The 14,145-nt window shown below is 41.3% G+C and overlaps 1 protein-coding gene across 5 annotated transcripts in view; it reads right to left on the minus strand.

Moving 5' to 3' along the window:
* Positions 1 to 7,345: 7,345 nt before the first annotated feature.
* The window catches only part of LNPK (lunapark, ER junction formation factor), a 125,262-nt gene continuing 118,462 nt past the window's right edge, over positions 7,346 to 14,145 (minus strand). For all 5 annotated transcript variants that reach the window (XM_075933689.1, XM_075933686.1, XM_075933691.1 and 2 more), the window contains one exon: positions 7,346 to 8,330. In XM_075933689.1, the coding sequence (XP_075789804.1) occupies positions 8,131 to 8,330 (200 nt within the window). In that variant the 3' untranslated portion in view covers positions 7,346 to 8,130. The remainder of the gene's footprint in view (positions 8,331 to 14,145) is intronic.

The raw sequence follows: 14,145 nt of genomic DNA on the forward strand, positions 1-14,145 counted from the left end.
GTGACTCTTTTTTAGGTCTCTTGTTATGTTTTTTAATTTGGGGTATACATTTAAGTTGGGCCTCTATTATGGTATCTTTAAAAAGTTTCCATGCAGCTTGAAGGGATTTGGCTCTAGTCACTATGCCTTTTAATTTCTGTTTAAATAACCTCCTCATTTTCGTGTAATTCCCCTTTTTGAAATTAAATGCCAGGGTGCTGGACTGCTGAGGTGTTCTTCTCACCACAGGAATGTTAAATGTTGTTATATTATGGTCACTATTCCTAAGCAGTCCTGTAACACTTATCTCCTGGACCTGATCCTGCGCTCCACTCAAGACTAAATCGAGAATTGCCTCTCCCCTTGTGGTTTCCTGCACCAGCTGCTCTAAGAAGCAGTCATTTAAGCCATTGAGAAATTTTATCTCTGCTTCTCTTCCTGAGGTGACATGTATCCCAGTCAATATGGGGATAATTAAAATCCCCCATTATTATAGAGTTCTTTATTTTGGTAGCCTCTCTAATCTCCCTCAGCATTTCAATATCATTATCGCTGTCCTGGTCAGGTGGTTGGTAATACATCCCTACTGCTAATTTCTTATTATTGGAGCATGGAATTACTATCCATAGCGATTCTATTGAACATGTTGATTCATTTAAGATTTTTATTTCATTTGATTCTACATTAATCTTTCACATACAGTGCCACCCTGCCACCCACCTGGCCTACTCTATCCTTTTGATATATTTTATATCCCGGTATGATTGTGTCCCACAGATTTTCCTCATTCCACCAGGTTTCAGGGATGCCTATTATGTCAATCTCCTCCTTTAATACGAGGTACTCTAGTTCACACATCTTATTAGTCAGACTCCTAGCATTTGTGTAGAAGCACTTTTTAAAATTGCCACTGTTTACTTGTCTGCCCTTCCCTGATGCATTGGATTCCTTTATATGCAGTTGTTTGTCTGCTCTGGCCCATGGTTTGTCCTCTCCCAACTCCCTGTTAGCTGCTCCTGGTTGCTGACTCACTCGCTTATATAGCTCTGGTAGCTCCTCCCTCGACTGAAGCTCTATAGCCATAACTTCACTCTATATTAAGGCTTTTAAAACTTCATTATACTCCACTTTGTAGCAACCCTTTTCTCATAGCACTTTTTTTTTTAATTTAAGTGCTTTTATAAATCTCTCCCTCAAGCTATTATTGGCCACTGAGGAATTGGGGTGGGAAAAGAAACAAGTTCAAAGGACAGGGACATCATGCAAACAGCCCCTGCTTCTTTCCTGTGCTCTCTTCCCGACCCTCCAAATCTCTCCTCTTTTGAGTTAAGCTCTTCAGGGCAAGGAATTTGCCATTTGAGTTTGTGCAGTATGTAGCACATTGTGAACAGTATTGGAAACAAAGTGACAAGAGAAGAGAGCAGAAAGAGGAAGAGAGGGATTTCAAATGTTATGGCTAGATGCAACAACAGAAACGTGTTCATAGCTCTGCTTAGCCAAGACTCCCTTATGTGTTTTTTTTTTACACAAGCTGTTAAAATCTGAGTTCCTACATCTTTACAATTTTAACTTGAGTTGGCCAACACAGTTTAGCTAGTCTGGAACACTTTTTCTTACAGTGCAGATATAACCAAAGGTGGCAGCTTCCATTTCAGTATTTTGCAGTTGCTGTACTTTATAAAAAAAAAACCTACAGTGAGCACAAAGATGCTTGGTAGACATTAATCCTTTGTGCTCCAGGTAAGAGTATTCATCTCTAAAGAGAGGGAGAGAAAAACATGGCCAAAAAGATTTGCTACCATACATCTAACAGCTGTTCATTCACCTGTGTTCAAATTCGTTTGTGGATTCAGTCTAATTGTTCTGAACAGCAGACAGAAACCACAAGCACTTACTGCCCGCAGAAATAGCTATCCCTTCCTGCTCTTTGTCAGGGTTGAAGCATATTGGTAGGAACATATGAAGCTCATTGTAAATCCAGAAGAGTCTTGAGCCTTTATTACCACCACTAGCACTTCCCCTGAGCATTAATTCACTTAAAGATTAATTATCCCTCTACCCTCATTCAGTAAAGGTCTGTTTAAATCCTCAGAATAAGGAAGTTCAGACTAAGACAAACTCTTCTCTGCTGAAATAGCATCAGGACATTCTTAGTACATTCTCCTAGAAATTGGGAATGCAATTCTGGGAAGAACTCTGTCCCGAGCCTCTCTGTTCAAGGAGGTTTATAAAAGGATTTCACGCAGTGAAAGCATTTATCTTTTTCAGCTACTTCATTCACTCTCAATCTAGTTATCGCTTTTCAGAATTGCATATTTAAATAAGGATTTGTTTTACTTCATGCCTACAATCCCTGCTTGAACCTTCAATAGTGTTACATTAAATATGTAGCATCAACCCTTTCCACGGCAAGCTGCTAATGTCATATACACCTAACACAACAAGTTGCAAGACACTTCCCAAGGAAACATTTCCTGGGCACTTTTGCTGGCAGTAAGAAGGAAAGACTGAGCAAATTATTCAGAGGCGATGCCACTGAGACAGGGATAAAATACAGTGCTAAGGAGACAAAGGATATGTTTACACTGTAATTAAAAACATGCAGCTGACCCATACCAGGTGACTCAGGATGCATACCTGCAATGTAGACATTTGAGCTCAGCCTAGGACCCATTAGGAGTGAAGGGAAGAAGGATCCCAGTATCCTTGTAGCCCCAGTCAGCTGCAAGTATTTAAATGCAGAATTGATATAGCCATAGGTCCCTCTTTTATCCTCATACGTTACAATGTAACTTGTAAGTTATTTTGACTTTAAACACACTAAATGGCGTTCCAATATTCTTTCAGGATTCCCATTGTATAGCAATTAGAAATAACTGCATGATAGCAGAAATTGAAATTATATTTTTATAAAAAAATATTTAAATTACAAAATAATGGGGGCAGAGTCAACTAGGGATGTGAAAATGTAACTGTGTACACAGTTAACCAATGAGCTTATTTTTTCCAATTAAAACATAAAACCTCTAAATAAAATTGGTATTATCCTTGTAATAACGAGAACTAGGATACGTCATCCATGGTCAACTGACCGACGGAGGCCAACAACAACATCCTTGTAAATATCAGTTCTGATAAATAAACTTTAAGAAAAATGGCTTAAAAAAGTAGAGTTTGTTGAAATTGTTTAATAACTATTCCTCCAGTCTTCAGTTATATAGATAGGCTGTGCATGCAGCCCTAACAATTACTATTCTTCAAATAGTTTTAGGAGACCTGGTAAGTGTTCCATGAGAATAAGCAACTGCAAGAGGCAATTCTCAAAAGATCTAGGTACTTTGCATGCAGGTTCTTAAACTCATGACATTTTAACTTCTGAAACACTAACAACATTCACCTGTCAGCCACACCATTCATGAGATTTATAATCAAAGTGTAAACAAACCCTTACCCATAGCAGTGCTACAGGAGTCTAGAGAAAATGTAGGGTCTCAACGTGGTTAGCTAATTTGCTAAACCACCCTGAGCTTCCTTTTTGAGAAGCTTTGAATACACAAGCCATTGAAATACAAAGTAATGCAGCAGGTATATATATACTTATGCCGAAATAACACTCTTGCATTTTTATATCAGCCAAAAGGTTCCTATAAAAATAGTTCCATTTGTAAATTAAATTTACACACAATTTAATATTTTAGGATGGGATATTTAGCATGTTGAACATATTACTAGTAAGCTATATGTGTATCCCTCTTAGCATGTTGTTTGTATACTGTATCCTTCCCCCCCCACTTTCTGATCTGAGGCAGTAAGTTCTTAAGACAGAGACCGTATGTCATATTTGGAGCGCATTTTAGATGCCAGTAAGGACATACACATTGTGTATATGTGCTATTGAAACTATTTGAAACCAGAGGCGTGACAAACATTGCATTTATTAGATTCTTTTGGGTACCTCATCTGCACTCTGCCCACTGGGCATACTTCTAATTATCCATGAGCATCTTAAGGCAGCTGCAATTAACATGTTCCATGAAAATGTTTAATTTCCGCAAATATGGGGCTTCTCCTTAGCACAATCCCCTGTCAATGACAGGTTCAAGTTCGATAACTTTTAACCATGAAGATTAAAAAAATGCATATAATTTAAAATTACCATTTTTCAATGGAATTACTTCAAATGAAAATACCTGTCAAGGTATGAAACCTAAAATCACATTTAACAGAAAAGTAGATTGTCTTTGGAGGGGGGGGGAGGGTTAATTTTATTTACCCTCCTGAGGCGTACAATCTGACTCAAGAGACCCTGGTTTTAAAGGAAAAATAATGAAATATATTGTTTGCAGCATTGTAGCCATATTGGACCCAAGATATGAGAGAGACAAGACAAGGTCCATCTTTTATTGGACCAACTTCTGTTTGTGGAGAAGACAAGCTTTCTAGCATCACAGAGCTCTTCCTCAGGTATGGAGAAGGTAGCAAAATGTTCAAAAGAAATACAAGGAAGGACAGACTGTTAAGCATAAGGGGTTCTCACATGTTCTAAGACACCACTTCAAATGAAGTGGAAAAATGCACCATGAAACTAGTAATATACTTCAATGATATTTTAATCCTCTAGACAGATGATCTGATTTCTCTCAGATTTCCACCATAACTTCAACCACCACCCCATCCATTGAACTCTCTGGAATATTCCCAATCTAGCATCACCTTCCAGGGCACCATGACCAACTTCAGCAATGGAACCCTACGCAAAACTATATGTACAAGAAACCCATGGATAAGGACACGTATCACCACATATATATCAAGATATTTTATCTAGTGACAGGCATTCAGACACTTCAGAATTTGCTTCAAAGGGGAAGTCTGAGACACACTTAAACTGACTAAAAATCACTTCACTGTCACCAAACAAGGACTCACCTATCATGGAATGTATGGATGTAAAATTTTGTTAAATTTGTTTACCAATTAGGGCTGGAGCAGCCTCCCCGTCACCCCCCCCCCCCACACACACACACACTCCAGCTGGGCTGGAGTGCCTCCCACCTATGGCAGGCCCCATAAGATTGGAGCAGCTCCCTGCCCACAATGGGTAGAGGGCTGCTTCAGCAAAGCAGTCCTCACCTGTTAACTGTAACCCTCACCTTTAATGGGTGAGACTTACTAGCTAATGGGTTAACTTTTCACATCCCTAATACTATATCCTTTCTCCCCCACTTTCGGAGGGGAGACAGTAAATACCCTGGGCAAACCTGCTTCAATTTAGGAAAAAAATCCACGGATTGCACATCCCTATTTGTCACCTTTCACCTCAAGCTAGACTCCACACAGAGTATCAAATAATTACAATCCCTACTTGATGGGCATCATTTCCCAACAGAAATATTTTCTAAGCCTCCTCTTCTAGCCTTCAAACAACCACCAACCAACCTGCCAAGCTCAACATCAGAAGCAAGTTCCCCACTGATCAGGAAATACCAACCCATCACTGGAACCAAACCCTACCAGAGACACAACAGAGACAAAACCCGCTAGTCTCCACACAAAAAGTGCTACAAGGATTACCTACTCCCCCATCCCCAACATACCTTTCAGGATCCATGGATCCTACTCATGCCTATCACATGTGGTGCACCCCATCCAGTGCATCAAATGCCCCAAATAGGTGGGTGAAACTATACAATCACTAAGCTCTTAAATCAACCTGTACAGAAAAATTATAAAAGACAAAAACACTTTATCACCAGTGGGCGAACACTTTTCACAAAGCAATCTCTCCGCATCTGCAACACCATCATCAAAAGAGAGCCTGGAAATTTAAATTAATAGAATCATAGAAGATTATGATTATTTTCCACCCACAAACTTGTTGATGACGCAATTCTTCCCATCATCCAGATCATTAATGAAGGTGTTGGACAAAACAAATGCCAGGAACAACCCCTGGGGCACTCTGCTTGATATCTGCCTACCACCCAGTCATTGAACACTCACTGCCTGCTGAGCCAGATGATTTATGCAATTTCCTATCCATTTAATAGTCCATTCATCCCAGCCATACTTCTTTTAACTTGCTGGCAAGAATGCTGTGGGAGACCATATCAAAAGCTTGGCTAAAGTCAAGGTACATTACACCCACCACTTTCCCCCTAGCCAGAGAGCCAGTTATCTCATCATAGAAAGCAATCAGATTGGTCAGACATGACTTGCCCTTGGTGAAACCACATTGATTGCGCCTGATGATTCTTCATAACTCTGCAGGACTCTAAAAAAGCATAGCCCTAACAGACACTGGCTGTATGGCTCATTACAATTTGTAACATGCCCTACTGCCTCATAACCCTTAATTGTCTACTTCATTTTATGTTGTCACCTACAGTATGAATAAACCCCCTTATGCCTAACAATGTGTTCTGACGTGTATTTAATATGGACACGCTGATTACATTCCACAAACATGAAGACCTCAAAAGCTTGTCCCTTCCACAAACAGAAGCTGGTTCAATAAAATTTATTACCTCATGAAAATATTAATATTTTAACACCTAAAAATAGTTTTTCTGTAAAGCAAGGCATACACAGAGCACATGATGGTGCAGAAAAAGTCGGTCTTGCAATTATTTAGGATAGCCTGCATTATTCTGTGTCAGACACATGGTTTACATAAGCCATCAGAAACGTGTCAATAAGACTTTTGAAACAAGAAAATATGTAATAGTCATAGTTTCTGCATGAACCAACCAATTAAATATCACCATCTCAAGGATGAAATGCAACATCAGCTTAATGGTGTAAAGCAACTAGTTAAAACTCCAAGGATAATTTTAAGCAGGTAAAACATAACTAACCAATACAGCAACTGGTTAGGATAATGTGGATCGAAGTCCTTCCTGCAAGTAGTACTAGGAATTTTTTAAAGATCACTAACTACCAGGATTTCTGTTTAAATACTACTCTAAGGAAAGCAGCTCTGGCATCAGAGCTACTGAACTGTATTTTAGGGTTTGGGTTTTTTTTTTTTTGCTCCTTTTGTTTTTTAAATACAATGGCAGCTCTCTAGTAATCAACTACATAGAAACAACTTAAAATTCAATGTACTATTAACTAGAAAAAAGAAGGCATTTTAAATCAGCCACATTTAGAAAACAGTGGAATGTACTAACATAACTCCACAATAAGCTTGTAGGTTAACTACAGCCCAGTTTAATTCTGCTAATAGTCACATAAGGAACAAAATACATGCTCTTTATAAAGAAAACATATCTATTCCTTTAAGATTCTCCATAAACTGTTATAGTTGCTTGTATAGCACACCTGAAGTTTTCCTATGAGTTTTGGAAAATACAAAGCAAGAATCTGCTGCTAGATAGTCTTTATTTTCCTTTAACAAAATACACAAAGGCACAAAATTCACTTATATATTGTCATTATTGTACAGGTATAAATAATGCTCAGTATTCAAGTACAATCAAGTGCAGAGACTTCCTATACTTTATGTAAACACAAACTATTTTTGTATATTGTGTGCCTTTGGCCCATTTGCAATACAAGTAATGCAAAAGAGTTATTACACGGCTTAGTGCTGTTTAACTGCATTCTGTCAAAAAAGTTAAGATAATGACTAAGCTTTATAGTTATAACAACACTTCCATACTGCTTAAGCTGAATGCCTAAAGACATTTTAGCCTGTAAACATCTAGATATTTTAAAAGTCACTCAATCCATTTTAATGGGTAAACATTAAAAAATCTTAAAAGTTCACAAAACCAAAAAACTCCACTAGACAAGGTATTGCCAATTCCTGCAATTTATATTCTAGAGCCTAAAACTTAGTATGAATTTGGTTAAGTTTATGGAAAATAAACCTGTAGCTAAATTTTAGTTTTCAAATATATAAAACTAAACTAAAGCTACTTGTGATTTTGTTAGACTTCAACCAACTGTACATTCTGCAGTGCATTGGCTCACTGAAAGAACACAATTTTCAAAATCTGGTAGCGCACACAACTTTGACATATGGCAGCAAGGCAGTCTGAGCTCCAATGAGATTTTAATTTGTACCATTTTCAAAAGCCCACCTGAAGAGTAATACCTGGCATGAACAAAGCTAAAAGAACTAGCTACAGAAGGCACATGAAGTACTTATTCTGCTTCCGGGACAGACTCATCGCTGTGTTCAGTTGGAATGACAGAATCGATTTTTGTAACTGAAGATCTGCGTTCACTGTCTGTTTCTTCTTTCACAACCTCTTCAGAGAATTCACCTCCTTCCTGCTCAGTGCTCGATGCCTCGCCATTTATCTGGTCTGCCTCAGTAATACGTGTAACTTGTTCTATGGGTTCTGAAAAAAAAAAAGATGGTTCAATTATTCATTTGATCACTTCCCGAAATACCGAATACATAGTTAACATTTGTAAGGAAGTGTGGGAAACTTACACTTGAATATATTCTAATCACTTACAGATTTTGAGTACTATCACTGTATAAAAGTTATTTACAGATACTAAGACCAACTTGCAAGGGGTTGATATTTCTCTAATAAGGCCAAAAAGAAATGTTTTTGTGGGTGAAAGAAAGCAGACAGTGAGTAGAAAAGATATTGGAGATTCGAAGCTATCATGGCAGGCATTTAGATATTTCTAACGTATTTAAAATAATATTACATGCAAAAATCTTACTATATCAGAAATGTGTGTTTGTTTGTCCATCTGTTCAAGAACTCCTCCTAAACGGTAAGAGCTAGGACCATCAAACTCAGTATGAAGCTTCCTCTTATAACTTAAAGCAAGGTAAGGGTTTGGTTTTGACAGGGCAATGGGATTTGCCTGGAATTCAATTGTTTCTCAAAAGATGGAAAGGGAGGGATCTGGGAGGAGAGACAGTTATACTGTAGAATGACCTCAAGGAGGCAGCAAGGGACCAGAGATGAGAACTGGGACAACTGTAACCCCATTGGGCCAGCAGGAGGTGTGGGTGGAGAAAGAGACAGCTATTTACTATTTATTTCAGAGGGTTTGTGTGTGTCTCTGTCCTACAGCCAGGGGACATGAACACTTTCCTCAGCTGTGCCTGCTGCAGTGGCCAAAGACAGATGCTTCTCACCTGGTCCCAAGCTGCTACAGTGAAAGAGGGCTGGGGTTGTTCTCTGTCCATGGGGCAGCCTGCATACTGAAATCCTCATTCCCAGCCCCACCCCAGGACAATTACTTAAATAGCTTATTCAATAGCATGCAGTAAAGGTATGGGGAGGATAACTGAACAATGACAACAAAACACTGAATGCTGCTCATTAGCTGGGCACTCTGCATTAGCTGCACACTGAATGAGGCAGGGTTCCCGTGGACAAAAGTATGTGTGATCATATAATAAGACTATTCAAGGGAGCGATAAAGTTGGACCGATAAACTTTAATTCTGGCATTTCTTAACATTGTTTTTGAGTGCTGAACTTTGCAACCTTAATGTAGCTTTTTAAATACAATTTACTAGGTCTTTAAGAAAGCAAACTCTAAAACCAAATTCCATTCTGTGGTATCATAGTGATACTCATGAGGCTCACCAGCAAGGCTGGAATTCTTTTAAAGTCACCACAGTGCTCTCTGCCACTTGTGCAAATATAGTAAACGATAGCAGAAAGTGGTTGTCATCCTCTACACTGGAATGGATCAGCACCAGAGCGTACGGCACACTGATGGTGTGGGGTTCACAGGTATTTGCTGACAGCAAAAAAATGTGGAGATTCAGGAATCGTGGCTTCCATTCCAATCTAGAGGGGAGTGTGGTCTTGTGGACACAGGCTTCTGCACATTTCCTTCCAACTTGACTCCTCCTGCTCTGTCCCCTTTAACCAGTCCCCGTCTAACCTCTTTCCCACCCACCTCATTCTCATTACCTAACCAGTCTCAGACTTCACTCCTTAGGCCCAAGCCCATTTCCTAGCCCAGACAGTCTGTTTCCTCCCCCAGCTCCTCATCCAATCGGTCTCCATTCCTCCGTGGACTCCAGTCATTCCCTCCCAAACTGGTTTCCCAATCTCAATTATTCTCCCCTGCCTCTTCCTCTGATCTGTCTCTCCTACTCACATCCCCGCTCTCTAGTTCAGGCCTGGCCAAAATACAGCCCGTGGGCCGGATTCAGCCTGCCAAGCCAACAGATCCGGACCACAGATGCAGTGGGGAGCTCCAGGCAGGCTTCCCACTTTCCTCACCCCACCCACATGCTGCTCAGAAATGTGGCTGCAAGGCAGTTTTTCTTTAAAAACCATGGATCTGAAGGGAAGGGGGAGAAGCTTTAGGAGCTGCTCCTGCCCCCAGCACAATCCCATTGGTCAGTTTCGGGCAAGAGACTGGCTAATGGGAGCTGCCTGTTTCAATAACATGCAGCCATGAGAGCACACAGCTGCAGCCTGTGTGGGGTGGGACAGGCACAGAAGCCGATTCAGAAATGGCACTGGCTGATAAGTCTCCTGGCAGAGCCTACCTCTGGCACCCCAGCCCCTCCTTTCCCCAAACCTCTGCTCCCCACTCCTGCCCCCTACTCCACATACCCAAATCCTCTTCCCCCCTCCTGTACCCATATCCCCTCCCTGATCTGACACCCCAATCCCCTGCCCAAGATCACAGTCCCCTCCTGTCATAGCTCAAGCCAAATTCCCTGCCCCCCAATTCCCTGCCGTAGGTCACAATCCAACCCCCTGCACTTCAGTCCAGTGCCTCAGGTCACAACTGCCTCCATACTCCAAGCTTCCTTCTGCACCCAACCTCCATCCCAGACCCCCGCACCTCCACCATTAATATCCTGGACGAGTGTGCTCCTCAACCACTTTCCAAATTCTTGGAGAGGCCCCCCAATCAAAAATTATTCCCCCCCGCCCTACTTCCTTGTCCCAGCCACAGTCTCTCTCAACTCCCAGTTAGATTTTCTTCTATGCTTTACTTCAGTCCCTGTCTCAAACTCCTTGTTCTAATCTACTCCTTTCCTTTCCAAGTTCTTATCCTCTGCCTTCAAGTCAGATAGCTTTCTCCTCTTGCCCCAGGGTGGGTGGACAGGAGTGCCTTTGAAAGCACAGAAGAGACATCCTCTCCCCTGTTTTCAGTTCCAGAGTCCAGCCTTGCCCTAACCTGGAGCATCTGTTACAGGGAAAGTCCAATTTGTCCATGTAGTTCTAAGCAGTCCAATTTTGTCTATGTAGAGTTGTTCTGTTGGTGTGACAGTCTGGTCAACAGCAGGAGTTGTGAGGATCTGGCGTATGCTCAGTGAGGACAGAATCTTCAGACATTTTAGCAGCTTAACCAAGTCATCTAAGCATATCTGAACTAAGATTTTTTAAAAACTTAGAGCAGCCAACTTTGGGGGCTTTTTAAAATGGAAAGCAAAAAGCATACCCTTACCAAATGTCATGCCCCGATCTGAAGCATAGGGGCAATCTAGAGGTCTCAAAAGAAGATTCCAAGAATAGAAATAGTGAAAGGTAACTTTTTATCGCTTACCAATAATTCTAGCAAAGAGCTAAAATATTTGGGTTAAAACTTTCAGAAAATATTCAGCCTAAATTGACACTATGCATATGAAATTTCAGCATAAATCCTTAAAAGTTGCCAAAGTTATATGCAGCTGAAATAGGGTCTTTTAACAGCACCACCTGTTATAACACAAATTCAATATTTAAAGCTTTCATGTACAAATACAAGGATTTAATTTTAGATTATAACAAATTAATTATGATTAATGTAAGTGTCTAAAGTTACTTAAATCTCAGTTACACAATTTAAGCCTTAGTAAAAGCTGCTATTATAGAGTAAAACAACATTAAATTGAGAAGGACAAAAAATTACAATGCAAATATTTTAATTAGTTGAAGTCTTCAGGTATTAGCGATTAGCCATGATTTAACTGAGGGAAATGTAACAGCCTTGCACACAACTGATACAGGCTGATTGAGACAGATATTAATATTCCAAAGCCATTGCCCTATTATAGCACTCTTAATAAAAACTAGATTCCAACAGCCATGAATTTCTTAACCAAAAAATGTAAACAGAGCTCTCTTCACAGTCAGCTAATGAAATCAACTGTCCTATCTTTAGGGTAAGGAATGTTTCACAACATCCAATGAGCTCACAATGTTATGATGATTTCACAATTTTGCTAAGGAGGCAGATGTCTATTATGAGGGAGTTCACAAAAATCATATAATAAGCAAGTCCCAAGTGGGAAAGAATCCCCCTAAGACCTAACATGCAACTACAGGTTGAACCTCCCAAATCCAGGACTCTCTGGTCCAGCAGGGCCATAGATGTTGCTGAACCAAAGAGCCCCGTAGGCAGGAGCAATGCAGGGGCTGGGGAGCCCCAGTTGGGCTAGGTGGTATCTGAGGAGCCCCTGCCCTGGCCAGAAACCCCCAGCATTAGTGGGACCAAGTAACTGAGAAGTCCCAGCCCCAGCTGGGGAACTGCAGGTTGCAGCAGTGTTAGTGGCTTGATGGCCCCAGCCAGGAATCCTGGCAAGTCCCCGTTGGCAGCGGGGCCAGGATGACAGGAGAACCCCCCAACTGAAGCAGGGCTGGAAGAGGTGGATGACCAGAATCCCCAACGGAAGCAGTGCAGCCCTAGCAGCAGGGTGGGGCAACCAGACACCCTGGCTGGGCAACCCCTGGCAGCAGCAGGGCCAGTGGCAGTTCGAGTACCGCCAGCTGGAAACTCCAGGGAACACCCTGCAGCAGCTAAGCTGGCAATGGCCAAGCAGTCACCGCTGGAAACTCCAGGAGACCCTGGGGCAACAGTCGGGCAGCAGGGTGGGGAGCCATGCCGGGCCAGTGTTAGAGGGTAGGGATATAATAGCGTAGTCAATTAATTGATAAGCAAAAGCTTATAGATTAATGCTGTAGACTACACCATTTCCCACTTCTCTTCCCTGCCCCCCACAGTACATTTTTTAGCAGGCTGACCAATAGTCTGGCTCAGTGCTGGCTTGTTATAGGTCTGGGAACTACCCTGCTACAGCTCTGTATTTCAAGAGTATTGGGAGCTGGGCGGCAGGCAGCTTGACTCAATTCTGGCTTCTGCTGGGTCCAGGAGCTCAGACCCCGCCCCAGACAGGGGCTGCTGCTGGTTTTTAAACTGGCTCCCCTTGTGGACCAGCTCCTGCCTGGCACCCGGCATTACTGCCTCTGATACAGAGGCAGCAGCATGGAGTGGTAGGGGGCTCCTCATGAGTGAGGCTGGAGTGCACTGGCTGCCGTCCCTGTCCCCAGGACCTAAACAATAGTCGAGTAACCAAGAAGAATTCATGAGGTTACTCGACTATTCAATTAACCAATATTTAACATCCCTATTAGGGGGACCAGCTTTTGGGCAACCGCAAGAAGAGGAGCCCGGGAGTAGGGCAGTCAGCAGGGAAGCACTGACCTCCCCTGGTCCGAAAACTCCCTGTAGTTATTTTTTAAGAAGCATGAAACCAAATTCTTAGATTTTGGGCCAGGGGAGGAACAGCAGGAAGGCAGAACAAGGAAAAGGGAGAGAAAAGAGAAACAACCCATTGCCTACTCTTTAAAATTCGGAAGCAAGAAACTTCTGTAACTTTCTGCAGCAGTGATGGCATCCGGCCATCTGTAATTCTACACTTAAGGAATCCACCATTAGCAGTAGAATTCCAAGAATCCTGCCTTTTCATAACTCTGTTCACAATCTCTGTCTGAGAAGCAAGAGAATTTAACCCTTTCTAGAATAATCAGTATAGAATTAAATGGTTTCAAATTAAAAAATTCTCTGAAAACCTGGATTATCAAAAATGAAACCATTTTTTAAAATTCAACCATAAAATGTCAATGGTGCATGACAAGAATGGAACAGCAGAATTCAAGGACACACTTGAAAGCTAAGTGGACAAATTACTGTATACAAAAGCTTTTCTGCACTGTACTGCCTTTATCCAGTATTAACAGCATTTCAATCTAAATAATAAATGTCATCGAAAAAGTTTCACATGGCTGCATGTGTTTTATTCACTAAGAGTGAAGTGTAACACAGGAAGGTAATATTTGAAAGCTTTCATTTAGTTACGCAAAGCAAAATGACAATTTTCAGTGCATAATACAAGTTTTATAGACTACATATGACACCGGCATTGTGTTGTGTAGGCAACTCCACGATGTCACAT

Source organism: Pelodiscus sinensis, chromosome 7 (assembly GCF_049634645.1).
Source record: "Pelodiscus sinensis isolate JC-2024 chromosome 7, ASM4963464v1, whole genome shotgun sequence".
In the NCBI taxonomy this organism is placed as follows: Eukaryota; Metazoa; Chordata; order Testudines; family Trionychidae; genus Pelodiscus; species Pelodiscus sinensis.